Source organism: Diabrotica virgifera, chromosome 4, assembly GCF_917563875.1.
Source record: "Diabrotica virgifera virgifera chromosome 4, PGI_DIABVI_V3a".
Classification (NCBI taxonomy): domain Eukaryota; kingdom Metazoa; phylum Arthropoda; class Insecta; order Coleoptera; family Chrysomelidae; genus Diabrotica; species Diabrotica virgifera.
In genome coordinates, this window is record NC_065446.1 from 28,991,046 (window position 1) to 29,017,837 (window position 26,792).

Genomic DNA, 26,792 nt, shown 5'->3' on the forward strand with positions numbered 1-26,792 from the left:
GACATATTTTACTTGGGTTTTTCCTTGATAATCGTTGCCTCCTTGACATTATTCATGAGACTTTTCACAGTCAGTCTCGTTTCATTGCACAGTCGAGGTTGATTAATGTTACGCAACATAATGACAACTGATCATGCGGTTAATTTTAAATTGTGAAGTAGGAGTACAGGCAATTCCAATGGATTCAAAAACTGTGTAGGATAGTTGCCTACGTCAAGTTAAACAAGGATCAACAATACGACATGTCTTTGATACCTTGTTTACTATGAATTTTGACGTTTATCATTTTGAATGACAGTAACATTAGCTCATGAAATGCGCATGGAATAAGTTCCTCTTTCGAGTCTCTGATGTAACAGAAATTCGTGGAAATGTACTTTCTGTTGTATTTCGGTTTTAGTAATTTTAATATTAAACTAACGCTTCTTGCTGGTACTAGAAGTAAACAGTTCACATGCTCTTCTAATGCCCTCCACACTTCCTGGGGAATATCATCTGATCCAACTGCTTCTTCTTTCTTTATTTTTTTAAGTGTTGAAACCACTTCCTGGTTTGTTTTTGGTGGCCATTGCTGTAAACTCCTAAAGTACATTTTCCATATCTTTTTGACATCCTTTTCGAAAATTAGTACATTATTATATTCATCTCGGATGCAGCTAATTTGATTAAAATTTTGCTTTCTTTGCTCTATGTGTGGTTATTTTATATACCTATTTGTTTTACTTTCCCTGGTATTATATAAGTTGATCGTATTGGGACCGTGCAAGTTCGGCAAAGCGACCTCTATTTCTACGCTCTGTACTTTTATTCGCACTTTTAATTTTATTGGCCAATTACATTAGTCCTGGTTGCTGGATAATTGTCAAGGCCATAGTCCAAAAAAATAATAAGAAGAAAAAATAAGATGCAGGTTATGTTATGCAAACGTAAACAATTGTATGTAGTAAATAAAATTAGTTATTAAAATGCAGTACTGCAAGCAAAATACAATTAATTTAATTTACCTTTATATAATAATTGCATATCATATCAATATTGTCGAGCAATATATAATTTTTCTGCTTCAATGACAGAAGGTATGAAATATACGTCAATTTGACAATTTCAATTGACAATATGAATTATTTAAGATAGTTACAATATTTCTCCGCGACTCGCGTACGGTCGTTTCTCGTTTCCCTCATAGAGGTATATATTAACATAGAGGGAGCCTATCTTCCGCGCTTCCTGACGACAAGATCTCATGGACTGGTTTGCTGCATCTCTTTCTAACACATTGTATCGAAAATCTATGATAACATTCAGTGTGAAGATAGGCACGGAAGAGGAGGACAACTGTAGCAGCTTTACTATGCGTAAGAGTGAAACAACACTAATCCAAATAAAAAAGATGGTGTCGTCACTTCGCTCTGAATGACACTCTCTCTATGCTAATATGTAACTCTATGGTTTCCCTTCCAAGTACTTGCACACCGCGAATAGATTTGTAGACGCTTCTGCTTTAGCTTTTGCTGCTGCTACTTTCGCTTTTTTGGAGTCTGTATAGTTTTGAAGATCTGTGTCCGATTTAGGTTCTTGCGACTGTTCTTCTCATGTCTTCCATCAAATCTGTACAGATCTTTCATCATAATTAGAGTTTCACGATATTCGATAAAAATATCGATATTGTATTGATATCGTATCGAAAACCAATACGATACTGATACAATACATACCTTAGCAATATTAATGTCGATACGATACTCATTATCTGAAATCAATGCAATACTCTTGTATTAATTGTCGATACGCTTGCCTCGATATTATTAAAAATATCGATATCGAGAAAAAATAAATAAAACGCCACAGTTGTTTGATTATATTTTGTGGAATAGGTATTTAGATCATAATTATTTATTACATAAAAGTATAAGTGATCTGCAACCCAAGCATCAGCTGTTATAATATTTTACACTTGAGTGCATGAACTTGAAATTCTTGAGAGTGAGTAAATGTCTGTTATGATTACACTGTTTATATCATGTGGCATTTGTGGCAATATTATGGAAGTAAGTGATGATGACTCAAAAATAATTTTTAACAAATACTGAATTGCGATTTATTCCAAATCTCCGGGGATTTCCCTATATTTTCAAAAGTAGTTTTGAAACAATACAGAATTAGTAAGTATTTGTCGACTTTCAAAGAAGCATTCAGCCATATTCAATCTTTATAAGAATATACATACAAGTTATAAGCAATATTCGTAATATTTTTAGAATAATGTCCATTTGACAAGCATGCAAAAGTGGGCATAAAGGACCTACACAGCTCAGATGTATAATCCTTTTTATGTCGATATTTGATTGAGTATTGTATCGATATCGTATCGAAATCAATATAATTACGATATTTTTATAAGAAAGTATTGCCGATATCGATACTCGATACGATACTTCATTGGCATAACCAATACAATACTCAATACTTAAAAAGTATCGATATTGTATCATATCGTGAAGCTCTAATCATAATAGAATATCTTAAAAGACATACTTTATTTCAGATACGCTGGCGACTGTGATATTAAATTTCGTCTTAGAGGACTTCTAGGCGGAATTAAAAATTTCCAGGTTTGTTTATTTTAATATTTTTTTATTATTTTGAAAGTATTTTTAAGGGGTATGAAGCGAAATTAAGATTCGTTTTTCAAATATAAACCTGTTATTAAAACACAAAAACAGTTGCAAACAATCATTATCTCTCATATTAAGCGAAATCTAATGGGGAACAGTGTATAAAATTGTTACTTCATACAATATCATCTTAATGTAAAAACGTGTCATTATCTTTGATAAAATAACTCAAATAGATATGCGAGTTACTAGATTGGAACATAGCGCTAAAGGAGCGATACCGAAAATTAGAAACGGCTAAGCAACTATGAATCATGGAATAAAAAGCCAATGGGCTTCTACAACATAAAAATGAACTGCAAGCCATCCTAGATACAGAAGAAGTTGATTTGTGTCTCATATCTGAAACACATTTCACGAAACAATATTTTATAAAGTTTAGAGGATACAGGGTATACCACACTATACATCCTGACAATGCGGCAAAAGGAGGCAGTGCACTAATAATAAAAGATAACATTCAACGTTTTGAGGAGCTAAAATATGAAATAGAACACATACAAGCAACTACGGTAGGTGTCAAACTCAAAACTAATTGCGAAGTTAATGTAAGCTCAATTTATAGCCCCCCTAGGCATTCGATAAAAAAAGAACAGTATGTAGAATATTTGAAAAGTTTGCGAAAAATATATATCATTTGAGGTGACTTTAATGCAAAGCACACCCAATGGGGATCAAGATTAACAACAACTAAAGGAAAAGAGTTAGTGGCAGCCATAAAAGAACAGAAATGTGAAGTAATATCAACAGGTAGACCGACTTATTGGCCAACAGATACAAACAAAATACCGGACTTAATTGATTTATTTGTTATTAAAAATATGTCATCCAATTATGTAGATAATAATGAAGGTTGGGATATGAATTCAGATCATTCACCCATAATACTCACTGTGAGTGACACGATTATCAGAAAGGATTGTAACCCAATACTAACAAATAAACTAACAGACTGGGAAAGGTTTAGATCAATCCTTGAAGATAGAATTGAATTAGCAGTACCATTAAAAAAACCTGAACAACTAGATGAGGAAGAGAACAAATATCGATAGAGCCTAATCAGATAGAGGAGAGAATCAGACCAATATCCCCGAAGGAAGTAGCTGATGAAATAAAAGACAATATAAATCCTAAGAAGGCACCAGGATATGATCTAATTACTGGAGAAATACTAAAAAACCTGCCTCGTAAAGCCATAGTCAAATTGACCAACATCATCAATGCTACATTTAGATTGAGATATGTAAAACAAGGAAAATCACCAAATGAAATGTATTCATATAGACCAGGGGTGGGCAAAGTGTTTTTTAGTAAGGGCCACAAAATATTTTTGGTCTATTACCGAGGGCCGCAATATTTGTTACCTTAACACGTTCGAATTTTTAACTTTTTACTAATTTTGTTTACGGGCGGAGGGCATGGTTAAATAAAATAAACATATTCAGTACAATTCAAAGATTATTCAAAAAAATTCAAGACCAAATATTGAAAAATAAGCCAACGGTAGCAAATTTTTACAGGCAGCTCCAAGAAAAAATGGATTTTGCAGTAGAACTCGTCAACGGATCATATGAAACAAAAAATTCAAAGATATTTTATTAGCTTATGAGTTTCTCGATGTAACGCTGTTGAGTTTTTTAGTTTTAACGATTTTTGAGTTTTTGATATCACTCAAAATAAGTACCAGTCAAAATAAGGAAATTTTTGTAAAAAGGGTGAAAATCAACATATTTATTATTGTTAACCAAAACAAATCTCGATAGAGTTACCTCACGAAATGTTCAAAGAAAATCTATGAAAAATTTCAGCTGGATCTGTCAAGTAGGTAGTTTTTGAGCTACAATGTCCACCGCCTTTGAAAATAGCAGTTTTGAGAAAAACGCGTTTGGTTTGAAAAAACTTTTATTTCAATTTGTTTTTTGTCTGTCAAATCGTAAAGTGATGCATGCTGGAATATGTTTTTGAATCGCAAAGTAATTTACAAAAGAGACGGAAACAGCTGTTGAACGTTTCTCACTACGCACAAGCTACTGCAAAGCGAGTCGAAGGTAGGGATATTAAACATGCTTTACTTCCGGTAATTTTACTCCGGTCAAGCTGAAAATTTTAGAGAGTATTCTTGAAGTTTATTTATTTATTTATTTATTTATTTATATACTTTCATTTGAAATAATAAAAAAAATCAAAAATTTCAAACAAAAAATTTTTTCATACCGTACCCCTCCCCCCTAAACATTTCCCTGAAAGTATTTCCCTGAAATATATGTGTACCTATATATTTATTTATTTTTATTTTATCTCTGAACCTATTTCTTTTTTCCCTAACATTGTTCTGAAGCTATTTCCTTGTGACATCTTATGCAATTTACTATTTTATTTGGAAATAAGCCATTTAATCATTTTAATTTATTAATGTTTTGTATTTTGATAACGATTTCCGAAGTGGAAATGGAAACGTAAAATAAATTTAATTTCAAACTTAAATTGTGGCTTATTCCCAAATAAAATAGTGAATTCTATTTTCACATTGCTATTAGTTACTTAAATATTTGAAGGGAAATTCCGTGCTTAAATAGATGCAAACACGCATCATACGTAATATGCAACACGCGTCATTTAAATCAAAATAAACAAAGTTATAAATTTGAAAAATCTTAGATTCCCTTCATTGTTTTTGTTTTCTTTGAAAGAATTAAATAATATCAAAATATGCACGATGGTTTAATCCTATTGAACGAATAATTAACAATATTAGTTATAATTGAAATGACGTTGGCGTTGACTACTTGCAAAACATTTTTGCACAATACCTGCTCATGGATTAAGCAGTGAAAAATAATAACTAATGTTCTGAAAATTGTTCATGGACGTAATCTTTAAGTTTTCTCAACATTACAATATTTTTGTTCCTCTTAAATTTGGTGCTCCGTCAGTTGTTAAACTTACTAGGTTACAGCGTTAATTTAAAGTTTTCCAAACAGTTCCAGACCACTTGTTGAAATTTCGTAGATTTCATTCAGGGAGCCGACAAAACTCTGCCGGAAATCCAAATAATTGCCGCGTTATGTTGAAAATTTGCGGAAAAATCACCCGCTGCGAAATTGTTAATTAATAGCTGCATTATCTATATTTATTTAATAATATTAGACTAATTAAAAAAAAATCTTTAAATGAAGATAATTCACTTCTTTTCCGCGGGCCGCAAAAAAATGTATAAAGGGCCGCATGCGGCCCGAGGGCCGCACTTTGCCCACCCCTGATATAGACCATTATCACTTTTACTAGTGATGTCGAAGCTTTTTGAGAAACTTCTGCTAAAAAGAATGAAACCAATAATAGAACAGAAAAAAATGATTCCAAACCACCAATTTGGCTTCAGAAATAAACATTCTACGATTGATCAGATACACAGAATTACTAACATAATTGAGAAATCATTAGAAGAAAAGAAAGTCTGTTCTACAATCTTTTTAGACGTAGCTAAGGCCTTCGACAAAGTATGGCATGAAGGTTTAGTCTACAAACTTAAAATTCTTATGCCTAAACAATATTCAGAAATTTTTCAGTCATACATATCTGACAGATATTTCAGAATTAAGTAAGAAGACGTCTACACTGATCTAAAAGAAATCAGAGCAGGAGTCCCTCAAGGAAGCGTATTAGGTCCTGTCCTCTGCCTGTTATACACATACGATATACCTGAAATGGAAAATGATACTATAGTCACATTTGCAGATGATACATCAGTAGGTGATACCAGCGAGGAAGCAGCAGAAAAATTATAGTTGGCAATAAATAAAATACATAACTGGAAAATGGAAAATCAAATTAAATGCATCTAAATCTATTCATGTCAATTTTACAAATAAAAACTGCAACTACAAAAAAAATGTAAGTTTTTGGTACCTATAGTAATATAATTCAAATCCTTCTAACCACTTAAGTCCTATGTTTCGGTTATCTGTGGGCAAATTTTCAGCCAAATCGATTATGATGTATTTTGGGAATGGAGGAAAATGTAAAAAACGGTAATTTAACGTTTTCTACACTATAAAATTTGATCAAAGACTTGTTTTGAATCAAAATAACTTGTTATAATGCCATTTTTGAGTCCCTCCTATTAAAATATTATGTTTGCCATTGATACTTTACGATAGAAAATGCAAATTTGTTTAAATAAATACCAAATCACTGTAAAATCGCTTAAAAGAACATTTTGAGAAAAAAAAAAGAAGACAATTCGACCTTAAATGTTTTATTTCTACATCCCGCAGATGCTATATACCAATTTTCAGACAAATCGGAGATCCAAAAGTTTTTTTGATCCAAAGTTGAGTGATTTGAAATGGAATCACCCATTTACTTTTTAGTTAAGATGACAGATTTTGCTTTACTAGCAGAATACAAACATAATATGTGCAATTGTTTTAGATGTATGGAAAATTAAGAATAGTGCTCAAACCTCTTATTCGCCACTTTCCATTGATAGGCGGTGTACAGCTGTTTTTCCTTAATAATCCCGATATAGATTTCGAGCTAGACGGAATTGCTGGTATTCTGGATGTACCTGGAATAAAGTAAGTTTTGGTAACGTTGTTTTATACATACATACGCCCACACCATTTGCTTATGTACTTTGTCTTTTCTATACCCACTTCCCTCCCAGATCTTATTCTTCTTCTTATTTTTGTATAGACATGGCTCTGTCTGTTTTTTCAATGTGCCTCTAGTAAGTTGTCGTTCCATCGTTTTCGTGGTCTTCCCACTGATCGTCTTCCTATTGGAAACCGTCTCTCGCTGTCCTGACTACCCTATTTGTTGTCATTCGGCTTATGTGGTCATTCCATTCTATTCTTCTGTTTCTTACCCAGTTATTAATGTTATCCACCTTGCATCTCCGTCGTATATCTGTACTTCTAGCTCTGTTCCATAGAGTCTTACCATCGATTTTTCGAAGGGTTTTCATCTCCGCTGTTTTTGTCCTCTCTGTGTCGGGTCGTATTTCTGCCGCGTATGTCATTATTGGTCTGATGACTGTTTTGTAAATTCTGCCTTTCGTTTCTTTTCCGATATTTTTATTTCTCCATATTGTGTCATTCAGGCAACCTGCGGCTCTGTTTGCTCTATTCACTTGATCTTCCACTTCTGTTTCGAGCCTTTCGTAGCTAGATAGTGTGATGCCTAGGTATTTAAACTCCATCACTTGTTCTATTATCTGACCTTCCAGCTCCAATTTACATCTTATTGGATCTGCTGTTATAACCATGCATTTTGTCTTTTTTTAGGAAATTAACGTGTTAAATCTTGTGACGGTTATATTAAATTGGCAGCATACGTTGTAAATCATCTTCACTTTGAGAGATTAGTATTGCATTGTCTGCATAGCGGATTATTTTAAGGTGTTTTTCTCACATTTGGTATCCTTTTTAGTTCTTACTTTTTTTATTATTTCGTCCTAGATCTTATTCTGATCATTGTAATTCATCCATAATAATTATTGTCGTGTTCTGATTTATCTTCCTTCTTATGAATCTCACATATCACACTTTCCATTTCAATGGTCTTCTTCTTACACTTATATCGTCCATTTTTGTATGTAGGCCACTCCCAACTCCGTCAATCGATCTCGATCTTGAACAACATACTTTAAATTTTTTTTCGGCTATTTTTTATGTCATCTACCCGTCTCAACTGTGGTCTTCCTCTTGTTCTTCTACCTTTTTAATGACTAATATTGCATAGTAGCGTTCCAATGTTGGTCTTTTTGACCTATGTAGTAAGTCGTTTGGTGATTTTTGTTGTAATATCCTCGCCTTTTGTTTTTGATGTTACCTAGTCGTTCCTCTTTCTATCTGATAGTGGTATACCCATTGTCCTTTCTGTCGGAGTTATTTTCTGCATATTTGCGTTAGTCAGGGTCCAGGTTTGATATCCATATGTCATGATAGAAAGGATGCAATGGTTGAACACTGCTCCTCAAGTATTGAGGTATTTTGAAGTTCTTAAGTATCCAGAGTCTTTCAAAGCCTGTCCATACCAGTTTTGATCTTCTAGTAATTTTTCCACTTTTTCTTTCTTTCTAATCTTTCTGTCAAGTTTCAGAATTTAGCCTAGGTAAATTATAGTCTTGGACTTATTCTGCAGTTTTGAAGTCGGTTTTAATACATTTCTATGGTATCCATGCCTATTTTTGCATTTTTGTAAGAGTTGTCGTAACTGTATTTAACCGCATTAATTATACACCTAAGCCCAGAAACAAAAGTATCATTCTGCAGCGCTACTCTGGCGCCACAAAGTAGCTTCCGATGATTAGTCGTAAATTCTTATGTAAATTAAACGTCGCAGTTCAGACAAGCGACAGTTACCAGCCACAATATATAATTAAAAATAAATTAAATTGATTTAAATTAAAAAAAAGACTACCAACTCTCTTCTGAAAATAGAGGGACTGTCTTTATAACTTAGAAGGGAGTTGATGGTACCAAAAATATTTTAACAAATGTATATTATATATTTAAATTTGTTAAATGTATATTTGTTGAAATTTAATATTAATTTTAATTGTTATAGTTTTTAGATTTATAAAAAAAGAAAATACTAGCAGGCTCCGCCTAGGGATGAAGAGCTACACTTCACGTTCTGGGTAGAGTCTGCTAATAAAATATATTAATAAATATAGTAAATTATAAATTATTATAGGTCAAAAAATATAAGAGAAATTGAAAAATAAGTTTAACAAAAATTAAAAATTGTAAGAAATTTAAAACATAAAATTAATAGATTATGGCAAATTAAGTAATAAATTGTAAAAACTAGATTTAGTAATTTAGTAAAAAATGTAAAAATATAAAAATATCTGTAATCACATCAGGAAAAAACGACCTGAATTAGTCACTAGAGGCCAGGTCATATGTATAAACAATAAATAAATAAAAAAAAATAAATAATAAAAAAAAAGTTACCAGCCACAGTCGCCGATCCTCGCTGCTAGTGGCGTCCACTACAAAATCGCCTGTTTAAGCCACTTTGTGGCGCTACAGAGTATCGCTGCAGGGTGCCTCGTTTCTCTCTGGCCTAATTATTATGTAAGTGGAACGTGCCAATAGCCACAGGAGCGACAACGACCAGTCATTGTCGCCGATTCTCGCTGCCAGTGACGTCCACTACAAAATTATTAGCGCTACAAAATCGCCTGTCTAAGCTACTTTGTGGCGCCACAGAGTACTGCTGCAGAGTGGCTCGTCTGTTTCCGGGCTAATATTTTTTTGATATTCTAGCGAATCCTTGAGAAAGTGTGTGTGCGCTACGGTTGCGTCGTTGATGGTATTACCAAACAAATTTCCAGTTAAATTTACTCCTGAAGTAAGCAGTGAACAACTAAATACACCAAATCCAGCGGTAAGTTAATGAGATCTTACAATTTTCTTACGTAAGTAAATACAATATTAAAAAATAATTTTTGCAAAGTATTATTTATTTCTCAGTTTGACGGGCCACCTTTGATCTCTTTACGTACAAATTTGGTGACATTGACTCCATATTGTGTGAGGGTAAATCAGGCATGGCACTACGCATATGGATGCGGCAGAGCCGATTTTGAATTATTTTGAAAAATTTTCATATTCAGATATTCAGGTTCTTCGTGGAATATATTGTTTTTACCAGCAGTAATAACAATATCCTAAAATACATTTATAGTGCGAGATTTATCTACACTATTTTCAATTTCCAAATAGTATTATTTCCAACTTTAAATAAAAAAAAATTAAGTAAGTTTTTTATTTAAGTGGGGACTTTTCTTTTTTTAATCTAATTTTCCATTTGCAACAATTTTTTTCCGATTACAGCGCCATCTATTCGTAATTTGAAAAAATGTCTCGAATAAAATTTTCTTATTTTTACGTAAGGAATCCAAATCTGCAATAAACAATGGAGCTACTATTTAAATTTTTAAAGTAATCCCCCACCCCACCTCTGTGGGTGGTCGTGTTTGGTGTCATTCGATAGATTTTTCAAAATATTGAATACGTTCATTTTGCTGTTTTTCGATCTGATGTTCATTTCGCGAAATATCGCGGGGTTCCTACTTAAAATTTTAAATTTACCCCCCACCCCTCTCCGTGGGAGATTGTGATATTTTTTTGTTTTTAAATCTGACCTTTATTTCTCGAAATATTCGCTTTTTTCTTGTGAAACTTTGTGACTCACCTATTTCCTTACCGTCAAACCGTCAGATTTTTTAAATCTACATTGTTCTGCATGTACTTAACTTACCTTATCTTAATCTGACGATGTCTAGTTTTTTTAAGGATATATTTTTTTTTCGGGCTCCCCTTAACGACCTCCCCTGTATTAAGATCCAATATATGGTAGGGGTAAATTTACAGGGTACAAGGTTTCTCCCCATGTGATAATATGCTCGCTCGAGTAACTGCGAAAATCCCCGCTTGGGCTCCACTACCATTTCGCATATGCATATGTATATACAGTGATGAGCACGCTGATAACCGGCAAAATAACTCAAAAGATGAAAAACATAATACATTCTGAAATAAATAGAGATGAAACTAGTAGAGGTGGAAATTATCGGTATAAACGTACCTATAAATTAACATTACATTACATAGTTTCCCACCTTTAGACGTCTGTGACAGGAGTATTTTATAAAATTCTCCTGTCACAATGACAGTTTTCATACCCTTTCGATACGTCTAAAGGTGGGAAACTATGTAATGTAATGATAATTTTTACGTTTATACTGATAATTTCCACTTCTACTAGTTTCATCTCTTTTCACTTCACAATGTATTATGTTTTCCATCTTTTGCGCTATTCTGCCGGTTATTAGCGCGCTCATCACTGTATACGAGAATTATGGTTTAAGGCCATCGGTACATAATTCGCAAATATTTTACGGCTATCCCTACTTTTTCTGTCTTTACACGGCAAATCACGTGTAGTAAAATTCTCACTAGTATGGATATGTAAACATTACTACTTGACAATGTCATCATTAACTTTAAAGAGATGGCCTTTGAATGTTCTTGGATAACTGTTACTTGTATAATTGCAAATTATTATTCAGTTAATAAATATGATTATTTCATTCATAGGAGATTTTGACCAATATAAAGCTACAGAAATGCAAATTAAGGTGATAATTTTTGATAATATCCCGTCGTCAAGTATATTACGTCAGATTCCCTTCGTGGCTACGAAAAAATACATTCAGTGACATTAATGATAATTAAAGTTTTAAAAGTTATAAAAGTGATGACTTTCAACCGTAAAATATTTTATATCAACTGTGTGTTTAACAGTACTAATTTACTTACATAAATAAATTACAATAAAATTTTGGTTTTAAACAGTTTTATTCATGAAATAATCGCAACAAATTTCACTCGATCTCTAATATTAATATAGAATTTTTGCTCTCGTGAAACTTTGACATAATTTCACTCGCCTTCGGCTCGTGAAATTAAAACTGTCAAAGTGTCACTCGGGAAAAATTCAATAATTTTAGAGCTCTTGTGCAATTACTACTTATAATTTTTTCACTAATTATGTATTCAGTGATTGTAATAATTTATATACTATACAACAAAAACTAATACTCAATCGAGAAAAGAGGAATAGTGATAAAGTGATTTTTTAATAATATATTGTTACTATGGAACGCTTACAATTTTGAACATCTTTAACAACAAAATACTTGGATCACAGAATATATCCTGGTCAATTATCTGCTTGGATCGTCCGTAAATAGCAAAACAAAAATTTATCAAATACACTATCAATATTTAATCAACAACTCAAAATATTCCCGATGCCATGTCAAATATTTAAAATTGTCACTGTCTTGTCATCATATTCTATTTGACTCAGTGCGTTGTATGACAAAGGATAGCGAATGTTCGATTTGGAAAATATCACCACGGACATGGTGTTTTTTTTAAATCCTGAAAAAATAATAAATATTTTAAAAAAGTTTAAACGCAGAATGAAAGACTAAATTATTATCGAGAGCCGAAAGTCCCTTAGAATAAATAAAAAGTTTCTTTTGAACGAGATATTTGAAATTAAAAATCACACTACATTTTCTCTTAGTTATTCACCCCTGTAACTTAATAAAATAAACATTACAGAAGTTTTCAGGGACTTTCTGCCCTCGGTAAGAACGTAATCTTTCATTCTGCGTTTAAATTTTTAAAAAATACTTATTAGTTTTCTCAGGATTCGAAAAAAATGAAACCCATTTAAATAGCATTAGAGCCGAAACTACGTACCCATCCCCTTAAGATAGGTAAATGGCCCCAGGTGAAGAATTACCTCGATAGCTTTTCGCTTATATTCTGTTCTTATGAATTTCTATTGAATGTATTAAATAATTTTAGATTATAGACCATTTTTATTACTTGCTTATTTTGCTAGAACGGGTTGAAGTAATTAACCGTTTAAATAAATCTCACACGTATATTTATATAAAATCAGTTGCAACTTGCAAACATTTTTTATAAAAATACTATAACGTTTATTTCGACAAATAGATAATCAACAAAGCTCTATAGCCCAATAAATGACCGTTTTGGAGTGTAATTTCCAGGGGCAACTCCAAATTGCATGAAAATTTGGATTTAGGTTCTACTAACCCTCCACTTCAAAGTTGAATTTGTGCCGTTGGTTGCTATTACTTGGGGGGCGACATTTGCCCCTTCTCGGGGGGTGAAACACGCGTGTTTAAAATAAGGCCGGAAATGGATAAACTGACTTATTTTAAGCACCTTTTGTTCTATAAAGTTTTTTACGTAAGTCAATACTTTTCGAGTTATTCGCGATTTAAAATGTTGATTTTTCGACAAAAAAACTACGTTTTCAGACAGTTTTTCCCAACTAATTTAAAAAGTAAATATTTTATCGAAAAAAATTTTATTAGCAAAAGTGTAGCCTATAAAAAAACGAAAAAAATGGTGTACAAGTAAAGTCTACAAATTGAGTAGAAGCAAAGTTGTAGCTCATGAAATATACGTTCTTGTTCGTCTAATTCCAAATCGAATAATTTAACGCGAAATCACCGAAGGTAGAAGCGATTTTCGGGAAAACCTTATTAACATTTTTAAAGTATCGAAAAAGGCTTATTACTTGTTTTTTACAAAAGTTTACAGCATCAAAAATAAACGAGTTGAAAAAAAGTTGGCCCCTTTTTTTTGGTAAAAAAAATCGTGAAAACCTCCCTCTATTTATCACCCTTAATGAAATTAATAGTTTGGCTTTACCATTTATTTTAACTGTATGTGTATTGTTTATATGATTTGTAAGTTTGATTGGTTTGAAGTGCTTATTTTTGAAAACATTTGGTTTTATATTAAAAAAAAATTTCTAAAAATTTTTGAAAAATTTAATTTTTTCAAAATAACTTAAAAAATATTAGTGATAAGAAAAATCTTAAAGAGTAAAAAAATGTAGGTTTTGCTATTATAAATATGCTAGTTTTATTTTGTTTCTCCGTAAGACAAAAATTGGTTAAGATATGGCTGTTCAAAATTTGCATACACTCGTGATAAGTGACCCATTCAAGCTTTCTCAATTATAACCCTTTCAAAAATAAACACTTTAAACCGGTGAAACTGACAGATCATATAAAAAATAGATAGGTAAGTAAATTGTTTGTAAAGCAGCAGCGATTAATTTTATTTGGGAGCTAAACACGGCGTGATTTTCATGATGTTTTACAAAAAAAAAGAGGGCCAACTTTATTTTGAGCGTAACTCGCTTATTTTAAATGCTAAAACTTTTGTTAACAATTAAAACAAAGCTTTTTATAAACACTTTAAAATGGTTTAAATGGGTTTTTCCCGAAAAGTGCTTAATTTTTCGGTGATTTCACCTTGAAATATTCGATTTGGAATTAGACGAATAAAAACGTATTTTCCATGAGCTACAACTTTGTTTTTATTTCATTGATACACTTTACTGATACATCATTTTTTGGGGTTTTTTATAAGCTACAGTTTTGCTAAGGATGTTTTTTTTCGATAAAATATTTACTTTTTGAGCTATTTGCGAAAAACCGTCTGAAAACGTAGTTTTCTTATCAAAAAATCAACATTTTCAATGGCAAATAACCCGAAAAGTATTGACTTAAGTAAAAAACTCTATAGAACAAAAGTTGCTTAAAATAAGTCAATTTATCCAGTTCCGGTCTTATCTTGAACGTATGTTTTTTCACCCCCGAGAAGGGGTGACTGTCACCCCCAAGTAAAAGCAACCAACGACACAATTTCAACTTTGAAGTGGAGGGTAAGTAGAACCTAAATCCAAATTTTCATGCAATTCGGAGTTGCCCCTGAAAATTACACGGTATCGCCGAATTTCCGGTTCATTTACTGGGCTACTAGCCTCTAGCTAGATAATAACAGATAAAGCGTAAAGTTTGTGAAAATATTTAACACAGTTCGTTTGAATTTTGAAATAGATCAAATAAACCAAATATTTAATTACCATCCCAAAATATATCATTTCAAACAACAACGCACCCACTTTTCGTAATCATTATAACATCTATATTTTTATTCGATGATTACAGGATACGTTTTGTGTACAAATTACTAGGGCGGTCCGATAAGTACTTCATCATCATCCAGCCCTTTGCGTCCACTGCTGGACATAGGCCTCCCTCATGTTTGTCCATTGTGCTCTGTTTTGAGCACTTTGCATCCAATTTCTTGAGATCGTCAGTCCAACGAGTAAGTGGTCTTCCTCTACTTCTTTTGTCTAATCTCGGCCTCCACTCAAGTAATCTCTTCGTCCATCTCGCATCACTAATTCGGGCGACGTGTCCGGCCCAGTTCCATTTCAGGGTGGCAATAAATTACATCGGTAACTCCTGTTCTTCGTCTTAAGTCTTCATTTCTAACTCGGTCACGAAGCGATATACTCAGCATTGACCTTTCCATTTTCCTCTGGGCTATTTGCAGCATTTTAGAAGTTGTAGCTGTCAATGTCAAAGTTTCGGCACCATAAGTCATCACAGGCAACACACATTTGTCAAATGTTTTACGTTTTAAAGAAATTGGTATATCGCTTTTAAAGATGTCTTTCGAGTTTTCCATAGGCTGCCCATGCTAGGTTTATTCTTCTTCGTAGTTCGCATGTCTGGTTGTCTCTTGTAATTTTTATTTCGTGTCCAAGGTATATGTATTTTTCCACTAGCTCTACTTCGTTGTCTCCAATATTGATATTTCAGCTAGGTACTAGGTTAGTCATGAATTTTATTTTGGAGATGTTTATTTTAAGACCTACACTGGCACACACTAACTGAAGTTCATGTAGCATTGTACATATCTCCTTAAGGTTGTCGGAGAATAAAACTATGTCGTCTGCGAATTTCAAATTTGTTAATCTTCTACCGTCAATATTCAGGCCTCGCTCTTCGCAGTTAAGTTTTTTACAAGCATATTCTAGTACTGCGGTAAACAGTTTAGGCGACAAGGTATCGCCCTGTCGGACTCCTCTGCCGATTGGGATAGGTCCGTGTTTTTATGTAGTTTCACCGACATAGTTGCGTTCTTGTATGTATTGTAAATTAACCTTGTGTATCGTTAGTCAATGCGGCATGCTTGTAGTGCTTCCAGAATTTTGTAAAATTCTACCGTGTCAAAGGCTTTATGGAAATCTACAAAAGCCAAAACGAGTGGTCAATTGTATTCGATAGTCTTTTCTATTGCCGTTTTAATGCTCTTAAGTACTTAGCTTCCAAAAAAAAACAAAATTTTGGAAAAGTGGTGATTTGTTCCTAAAGATAGTCCTCCTTTTTAGCTCGATATACTTGACCCAACAATGCTCCACTTTCTAATAACCCGTCTAAAAAATATTTTCTCGAGATCTGCAAAGTGGCCTGTGATGAACTCATCATTCGCCTTAAATTTCTGCTCGGCGAGTGACATTTTCAAGTTTGGAAACAAAAAGAAGTCATACAACAGTTCGTAGCCCAATTCGACCAATTTGGCCATGGCGACGGCGGAGGTGTAAGCCGGCGCGTTATCATGGTGGAAGAGTAGGAACTTTTCTCTTGACCAATTGGGGGCTGTTTTTTCTGTAATTCGGCGTCGAATCGGCCCATTAATGCGGCATAGTAACGCCCTGTGACCGTTTTGCTCTTTTCCAGGAAGTTGATACAAGTCACACCTTTGTGAATCCCAGAAAATGGTAGCAGTAATCTTTTTGGACGATTGGACAGTCTTCGCCCTCTGCGGAAAACTTCGCTGAGTGACGCCTTATCGACTGTTCCTTGATCTTGGTGTGCATAAGTGGAATCATGCTTCGTGGGCGGTTATGAAACATGAAACAACGTAGAAACTCCTTTAAGTTATGCTTAAGCAGCCTCCGACACTGATCTGAAGTGGTCTCATGGTTGCGCTATTGCCCAGGGTGAGAAAATTATCAGGGATTTCTTTCACGTGATCCTCATTGGTAACTGTTTTCGGGGCACCTGGGCGTGACTTATCAAATAACGACGTGCAACCACGTTGAAACTCGTTAAACCAATTTTTGACTGTCGCCATTGAAGTAGAAAAGTCACCATACATGGCATCCAAGCGCTCTTTGATTTCACTGCGGTCCAAATCAGCTGAGATTTTGATATAGGCCGTCTACAAGGATGTATTACACAATTGTAGATTTCTTCTTGTGATAGTGGCGCAATTGGGCGAAGAAGCTAACTACTTATCGGACCACCCACGTATTGTCTTGTCAGAGTATGCGAAAATACAAGATGATTCAGTGAAACGGTACGATTTGACAACGCTGCTGACGATAAAATAGAGGAGCCGCGGGCTTACGACGTAAACGTTGTGAATGTAGAGAGTGGGAGGTTTAATTATCATGAAGGCGTGGTCTTCTGAACAACGCGCATTTGCTGTGAAAGCTTATTACAAAAATGGTAAAAGTTTTGTGCGTGTACAACGAGTATTTTGTTTACACTATCATTTGCCACCCCGCGCTGCAGTTCCGTCTAACATGGCTATTAAGACTTGGTTTAGGAACTTTGAAAGTAGTGGTTCAATATCACAGATAAGAGTGGCAGTGTCAGAACTGCTCGCACACCACAGAATATTGAAGCGGTGCCAAATTCATTACATGTGAGTCGTCGCAGGGGTCTTCGAGCACTCGCGTGTAATGAATTTGGCACCGCTTCAATATTCTGTGGTGTGCGAGTAGTTTTGACACTGCCAGCTCTTTTTTGTGATGTTGAACATCTACTTTCAAAGTTCCTAACCCAAGTCTCATAACTTATGTTCGTTGTACACTTCGCGTCATATAAAACTGGTACACTTTTTTTCCAATGTAAACCTGTGTTCCGACTAGACACAATGGTTCGTGAATTACTTCGTTGTTGCCATCACAGATAACGGAATTGCGCTAAATCTAAATAAAAAAATAACGTTCAAAAATGTATAAAGTCTGTAGATAGGTATTATTTTTATCACTAACAACAAAAAACCGTATCTAATAAATTTAATAACCAGAGAAAGTTAATGTCCAAAATGTTTGAAGGATCTTTAAACAATTCAATACAGTTTTGTGCGACACTTTACGAGGAACCAATCACACCTCTCGATTTGAAATTAAACATAACAATCTAATATCACGTCTAGATTTATTATTTATCATTATTTTTGAATTGAAATATTCTCATAAATTATAATAAAACCACGAATCAATGTAAGGGTACTTAATTGAGATGATGGAAAATACAAAATTAATATGAGAATTTTTTAGGATGCATGTTTAAATAAATGTGCCTGACTGTCACTTGCGATCTGTCGCACAGCCCAGTTTTTACCTGGTTTGATATGTTTTCGTTGAATTGGCAACGTTGCCCTAGAAATTAGAATGACACATTTGACAAGATCAACTTACACAACTTGAAAAACACGAATTTCGGTTATAAGAGTTGTACCAGTTTTTTTATGAAGCGAAGTGTACACGCACAAACCTTTCACCATTTTTGTAATAAGCTTTCACAGCAAATGCGTGTTGTTCACCTGATCACTTCTCCATGATAACTAAACTTCCCACTCTCTAGCTAGATTCACAACATTTACGTCGCAAGCCCGCGGCTCCTCTATTTTATCGTCAGCAGCGTTGTCAAATCGTACTGTTTCACTGAATCACTCTTTATCTAAACCGTATACAGTCGAATCCTCTTATTAGGCGTTTGTCTCTTATTATGTTTAAAAAATAGAGCTAAAAGAAATTACAACGTTAAAGGGTAGGTGGATCCCCAAATATGAAAAATCCGCGGAGTGTTACAATTTTAACGGGTGCGTTTTTTAGAAAGGGATGAATGAATTCCTATGCACCAGGGTGCATTAGGATAAATTCTATACATTTTTCGTACATATACATCTACAGAATAGTTCGAAATTACATTTCCTATCGAAATGTTACTTGCTAGAGAGCTAAAACAACACGAAAAAACGCAATTTTTCTTTTTTGTCTCATAACATTTTTCGACGGGGGTATAGGTATAGGCGGTACTTTCACTTCTCAGATGGAAGTGTAAACGTTAAAATAAACTAAAATTTTGATTAACTCTCAATGAAAATAGTAGCTTGTTCATGTTCATCTTTATTAAATTATTGATTTTCTATTATAGGGAGTTCTTAGAGTCCATGTAATAGAAGCAAAAGACCTGGTAAAGAAAGATATTACTTTTACCGGTAAAAGCAAATCAGACCCGTATGCTCAGCTAGTAGTAGGAGAACAAAGTTTCAAGACTGAGACTATACAATCCAACGTTAATCCAAAATGGGATTATTGGTGTGAGGTAAGATTAAAAGTCACTTTTACAGTTAAATTGAAATACAAAAAAGTAAAATCTTTCAGAAAAATATAATAGGGAGGAAAGCTCTTCTACCTACCCCTAAAATCAGGTGGCTTAACCACATAAAGATGTGCAGGGCCGGCGACAACGGGCCTGCAAGGGATGCACTGCAGGAGGGCGCCCCTGTTTAGAGGGTGCCAGAGTGAGCTTTTTTTCCACTGGTGTTTTGCAAAATAGTAAAATAGAAACATTCATTTTTTAAAAGTGGCTTAAATTCGCCAGAATACCCTAATCTGTGTGTTAATTTTGCATATAACATATGTAAAATATACACAAATATGCAATGCAGCATATAATTCTTATCATGTATTTAGTAATATAATTTATTGGTCAAAGATATCATATTTCAACCATACAAGTTTGCTTGCGAGCACTATTATTAAATTACGGTTTCACATTACTGCAGAAGCATAATCTTGAGGTTTTAAACGCCGTCTACACTCTCGGCGAAGTCGATCGAAGTTCAACAAGTACGAGAGTGTAGACAGCCGCCTTATGCTACTTTGCTGTGCCTTGTGCCTTGGCCTACTTCCATTGGGTGGCGGTCTCTGCGATGAAGTCAAAGGAACGAAGTCCTTATCGCCCGGCGTGAATGTGTTCCTCGCGAAGTAGAACGAGTGTGTAGTGACGGTACTTCGGACTTCGGTCAACTTTGGCGAAGTAACTTCGCCGAGAGTGTAGTGCTCGCTTTAAAGTTATTATTTTTATTTGATTAAATTTAAATAAAAATGAATTTAAAAAAATTCTCTGGGGCACAAATCGAAAAAGAAAATCCGAAAAAGGAGAAATGACAAAAAAACAATCTTAGTTATCTTAGCCAATTTCTTAAAAAATTTAAAGTCAAGTTGTTTTGTCAGATGATGGGTCCAATAAAACTGTAACCGAACTTTATTTATCGGGGAGAAACATTAATAGGGAGAAAAGCTCTTCTAGCTACCCCTAAAATCAGGTGGTTTAACCACATAAAGTAATACAGGGGATGTCCCATTACCCAGGGCATCCAAGGTAGCGTTCAGTACAAAGTCTCCTCATTCCTTAAATACTGCGATGGGGAGGGGTGATGGTAGAGCTTGGGGGTCAGATAGATACCACTCCAGGTTATGGGCGATCAGAGAGGTATTACTCCCAGGATACGCAGTGTGACCGGTTTAATCTTCGAACATGTAGATCTCATTGTTCCATTAGAGCACACATAATGTCCCCGAGGTTGGGGTTGTACGAGTATCTGTGTGTATGTGGGGGAGGGGGGCGCCTGTGCTAGTTTTGCAGGCGGGCACCTTATTCCCTAGCGCCGGCACTGCAGAGGTGTCCCATTACCCAGGGCATCCAAAGTAACGTTCAGTACAAAGCCTCCCCATTCGTTACGTCCTTCGATTGGGAGGGATGGTGGTATAGCTTGGGGGGTCAGATAGGTACCACTACCGGTTTAATCTTCGGACATGTGGGTCACACTGTTCCAATGGAACACACGTGTCCCCCGAGGCTGGGGTTGTACGAGTATGTGAGTGTGTGTGTGTGCAGAAAAATATTGAAAATAAGGTGGATAGATCCAATTGCGAATATCGAGATGTTGAAAATTATAGAATAAAATAATAAAGTTTCGAACACTGCTAACATTAAAAGTTTCTATATCTAGGGCATAGGTATCCTAAAGCTTTAGCTATTCTAAAAGCCTGATATTCATATTATTATTTGTAAAAGAATTTTTAAATTTTTTAGTTTGTCATCCTAGAATCTACTGGACAAGAAATTTTAATAACAGTATGGGATGAAGATGCGACCGATGATGAATTTTTAGGAAGGTATGTTATTATTTCATTATTATTATTTTAGGCAAATATCTTCCAACGATAACAAAGTACAACTAATTCAAATAACACACAGAATTATTTAAACATATGCTAGATAAAGTAAAACCTTCCAATAGCTACCACCCCAGCAATGGCAGATCCAGGGGAGGGCGATGGAGGCGATCGATTGCCCCCCCCCCCTCGAATCCAAGTTATGTATATAAAAATTGTAAAAACATTCATTTATTCTTTTATTTTTCATAGAAATTTAGCCACTCGCCCCCCCCCTCTTGACGATGCTGGATCCGCCATTGCTTGGGAAATTAACAGCTGGTCGCTAAAGAGGAGTGGTCGTTTAAGAGAGAACATAGGAAAATTAACGCAACTGATGTGCATTATACGTTGTTTATTTACGTATTAAATATAATTTTTCCGTCGACCGTCCATTTATGATCAATTTTAACACCCTCAAAACAACGGCGGATCCAGCAACCTTGCAAGGAGGGGGCAATGAAATAAAAATTTTCTCGTCACTCGCGTACGCAGGATTTTTTTCGGAATGGGCTATTACTTTCTGTTTCTTCATGTACCATGTCCTTTCAGAACGTTGGTTTATATCATAGTTATCTTAATTATTTTATTCACTGTCACCCTAAATCAACCACGAAGTGCTTCTTCGTCCTGGACTGCGTTTGGCTTCTATTTTCACTTGCATAATATTTTGTAGCAACCTATATTTTTATAGATTATTCTATAATCTCAGTAGTCTTGCTGAGACGTTCTAGTATGGTGGAGTTTCGAATCTTCTTCGCCCAAGATACTTTTAAAATTCTTCTATAGCACCACATTTCGATCTTCATAACCTCAAGGCGATTGAAGTAGATCGATTTTAAAGAAAAGTCTTGGATTTAAAATTGTGTTCATAATTTTTATTTCAGTTATTTTAATTGTTTAATTGTAGTAAACTTTGTATCTAGGGCTTTTCGTCTTCCTCGTTTTACGAGAGATGTCGCTGTTTGCCTCTAAAAGGTGAAATCATTGCATCGCAATGATTTCCCTTAAATAGGCAGGCTGTTGATATTTGGTTTAGAGTTGTGACTGCATAGCTCTACCGAGGACGCGTGACATGCAGAAATAGCTATCTGCAGATGACGGTCCAACTCTAAATCAAATAAAAACAAAAACTGCCTTTTCCTCCTTCCTAGATCGATTTCATTCACAGTCCAAGACTCGACACCATACAGTACGACTGAGAACACGTACTTCGGAGAAGGAATTCTGTTTTATGTTTCAGTTATTCAGTTATCAACAGGACAATAAAAACCCCTTATTTATTTTCAATCGTAATTATCTCTTTCTTTAAAAAAATACAACACCAGGCGAAGTCTCGAGGAGGGGGCAATTGACTCCATTGACCCTCCTTGGATCCGCGCCTGCCTCAAAATCATTGATTAATGACCCCAATTATGGAATGATTTTCTATTACTGAACGATTTCATTATAGGCAACACAACATACATTGCTTGCATAAATTAATTAAACGCTCTGTGATTGGCAGTGACCTGTGGTGTAGGCAACCAAACATATACCTATTTATATTCACACTAAAAAATTTAAAATCAAGTAGCCGCTGTTAGTACTATCTGTCATTGTATGTCATTATTTACTTTATTGTTTAAAATTCTGTGTATTTGAAAAATTAAAAGATGGATATATCTTTATTTCTGAAAAGTAGGGTCGACGGAAAAGTTTATGAACTCGTGAATTAAAATGGCGATTAACAATCTCGAACATTAACACGCTCGCTCCGCTCACGCCTTAAAATATCTCAATTGTTAATCGCCCTTATTAATACACGTGTTAATTAAATAACTATTAATTAATTGCAATTCATTAATGCAATTTATCAGAAAATTGTTATTTTATAAAATAGTCGAAAATTATCAACTTCAAAATTTTTGATAAATAAGAAGAGTAAAAGATGGTTTTAGCTTGCTTTCGATTCAGAGGGATGAATAATCCCTGGACAGCTGTTTCTGCCTTATAGGCTTCCTCAGCAGAGCTAGCGTGTACACCTCTGAAGCGAAAACGAGCCAGCCTATCGATTTAAGGTAAATTTCAAAGATCATTTGAAATCCACATTGGGACGCAATTCAGCGACATCCCTTAAATAAACTGAAAAGTCTCAGATACAGAATCCACCATTACAATAAAAATTAAAATCGTAAATAATTACTTAAATCTGAAACTCTTCTTGTTGGAAATTATTTCTGGTACATCCTTATAATCCTTAATCTGCGACTTTTACAATTTATAAGATAGCAGGCGATGAATATAGAAAACAAAAAGGACTCCACTATATGCAGTCTGTATAAGTTTGAACCTTGTGCCCTCCTTAACACAGTTTTCTGGATTCGCCCCTGGTTATGGTAATGTATTTCTCTATTTCTTGAAGAGGAAAACTACTGTCTACACAAGTTAAAAGCATCTTAATAAAGTAGCTTCTATAGATCATTTGAGAATTCTGGATAATGCTTAGGTCAAAGTGTTGGCAATATGAAGTAGTATTGGGTGGAACAAAATAAAGTGTCACATTATCCAGTGGAATCTTGAAGTGAGATGTAGCATTATCCAGAAACAATACCACTTGTCATTAACATTAGCACTTGTCATTTTTAAATTCATATGTTCTTTGTAGTAGCGCTCGATAGTAGTGGCCCGTCTCTTCTTCTTTAAGTACCGTGCACAAATTTTAGGCGTGGGTAGCTTCCATGACAATTTGCCGATACCGTTCTCGATCTTGCGTGGCATGTAATAGTTGATCTGCTGATAAACCAGTCCATTGACGAAAGTTTCGGAGCCATGAATATTTCTTCCGACCAATTCCACTTTTTCTGTAGATCTTTCCGTTGAGTATTAAATGTAGCATCCTGTATCTGCTACCTCTCATTATATGCCCGATATATTAAAGTTTTCTCCTTTTTATCATCTTCATTAAGTCACCTTCGCCTTGACCTACTCTGTTTAAGACTTCTCTGTTTGAAATGCGTTGAACCCAAGATATTCTGAGCATTCTACGATATGATCATATCTCGAAGGCTTCTAATTTGTTCATCATGTTAACCTTCATGATCCAGGTTTCACATCCATACAGTAATACAGGATTCAAATAACATTTTAGGAATTTGATTCTTAGTTGTAAATTCAGCTGAGAGTTGCTCAGAACAGATCTAAGTTTCATAAATGCTCCTCTTGCAATTTCTATACGAGTTTTAATTTCTTCATCCGGACCCATCTCGTCTGCATTAAAAACATTTTTTTAAGGTCTAATCGTTTAAAATTTAGTTAACACATATATATCATTTGTGTATCCACTCACATGTATCATTTTCTGTAAAATCATATGTGTTGTATGAATCAAATCTTTAATAATTTTTGTATTAACTATTTTTTAGGGTATCCGTGGACATAGCATCTTTAATTAAAGCAGAATTAAGCGATATGGTAAACCAAAATCCTGTAGACTTGACATTTTATTGAGATAATAATTTTATTTTAGTGGTTGGTTCTAGAAGACGTTAAACACGGAGATATTCACATTAGGACAAATTGGTTAACACTGTCGACGGATTACTCTAACCTAAAAGCTGTAATAAACATAAAGATCGCTGATGTAGGCCTGGAATCGCGTACCAAAAAAAAGTTTATTAATAGCAAGCTGAAAATTTTTTAATAGCAACGGTGTCTAGTCGGACAAACTTTGATGTACGGGAACATTGGAACAGGGGAAGTTTTAATTGTGAAACGTGATTTTAATTGTGGAACGTGTCATCCTGAGAAGTTTATGATTGTAAAAACCAGCAGGTTGTTTTTAAGTTTATTCAATAGCAAACTTTATACGGGTGTTTCATTGGGGACCGGAAATATTTCAATGGTGAATAGAGGTCGCCGAGGCAGTTCTAGGTGTACTAAATTTTTTACCCTACCGACTTTTATATCCGAGTTACAGGGTGTTTTATCGATTTTGCTCATTTCTTTCCTAAGCCATAACTTTAGAACCACCCTGTATATTTTTTTAATATTTGGTGTACATATGTTTCATTCAAAATCCAAACGACCGACATACTAAGCACCAGAAAAATCCAGGTCCGGATTAACAAAAAATTATAAAGTAATTGTGACCTTAAAACAACACCCTGTATATTGAAATTTTGAAAATCTGTTTGCATATTTGAAAAGAGCACAGAAAACTAAGTCTAATGGTTCGCTTCGATTTTTCGGCCAGATAATTTTTTGACTTTAATTTTGAAATTATATTGAATTGTTTAAGAACTCAACATTAAAAAGCAGGTATTATTAACTTTTAATTATAAATTATTAAAGTTATTGAATAAATACTCATGTTAAAATGAATCGATACTTGTTTACCACATTGGAAAGACCCAATTATTAATCACAAGAAAAATCCAGGTCCGGATTAACAAAAAAAACATAAAGTAATTGTGACCTTGAAACAACACCCTGTATATTGACATTTTCAAAATTTGTTTGTACATTTAAAAAGACCACAAAAATCCGAGTTTATCGGTTCACTTTGATTTTTTGTGCAAAAATTTATTAACTTTAATTTTGAAATTAAATATATTCAAAACTTTAAGAACCCTGAAATTGATAAGCAGGTTTTAAAGCACTTTTAATAATAAATCATTCAAGTTAATGAATAAATACTCATTTTAAAAATAATCAGTTATTATTTACTGCGTTAGAAGGACTCACTTACTAATCACAAGAAAAATCCAGGTCCGTATTAACAACAAAATACAAAATATTTAAAAATACAAAGTAATTGTACCCTTGATAAAACACCTGAAGAGAGCACGAAAAACTAAGTTTAATGTCCCGCTTTAATTTTTTGTGCAGACAATTTAATGAAATTACTTTTGAAATTATATCGATTTTTTTATTATGAGTTCCCAGAGTTCTTAAAAATTTAGACATAATTTCAAAATTAAATTCATTAAATTGTCTGGCCAAAAAATTGAAGCGAACGATTAAACTTAGTTTTGTGTGCTCTTTTCATACCTATTAGTCCAGAAAGCCACTGCGCATCCGCTAGGAAAAATATTCTAATTCGGATTTTTTGCACAATCTTACTCAAAAAGGACTCCTTTTAACAAATTTGCATGTTGCCAGGACCAAAAGGTGGTCAAAAATTTTTTAAACGTTTTTTTTTGTATTTTTCCTAAAATTATTTTTTTTGCATGGAAAAAAGTTTTTTTTATGTTTTTTGGGTCATTCCAAACAGAAAAGGTCTTTAGTGACTTTTCTCTAAAAATGATAGTTTTTGACATATAAGCGATTAAAAATTGAAAAATTGCGAAATCGGCCATTTTTAACCCTCAAAAACTATGTGAAAAACTGAAAATTTGAATATTGCCA

At 34.1% G+C, this 26,792-nt stretch overlaps 1 protein-coding gene across 4 annotated transcripts in view; it reads left to right on the forward strand.

The window, feature by feature from the left end:
- LOC114349354 (extended synaptotagmin-3) overlaps positions 1–26,792 on the forward strand; it is an 84,588-nt gene that overhangs the window by 41,598 nt on the left and 16,198 nt on the right. For all 4 annotated transcript variants that reach the window (XM_028299700.2, XM_028299701.2, XM_050648098.1 and 1 more), the window contains 7 exons: positions 2,546–2,612; positions 7,107–7,252; positions 9,953–10,073; positions 19,336–19,506; positions 21,283–21,365; positions 24,809–24,857; positions 24,913–25,002. In XM_028299700.2, coding sequence (XP_028155501.2) covers positions 2,546–2,612; positions 7,107–7,252; positions 9,953–10,073; positions 19,336–19,506; positions 21,283–21,365; positions 24,809–24,857; positions 24,913–25,002 — 727 coding nt within the window. The remainder of the gene's footprint in view (positions 1–2,545; positions 2,613–7,106; positions 7,253–9,952; positions 10,074–19,335; positions 19,507–21,282; positions 21,366–24,808; positions 24,858–24,912; positions 25,003–26,792) is intronic.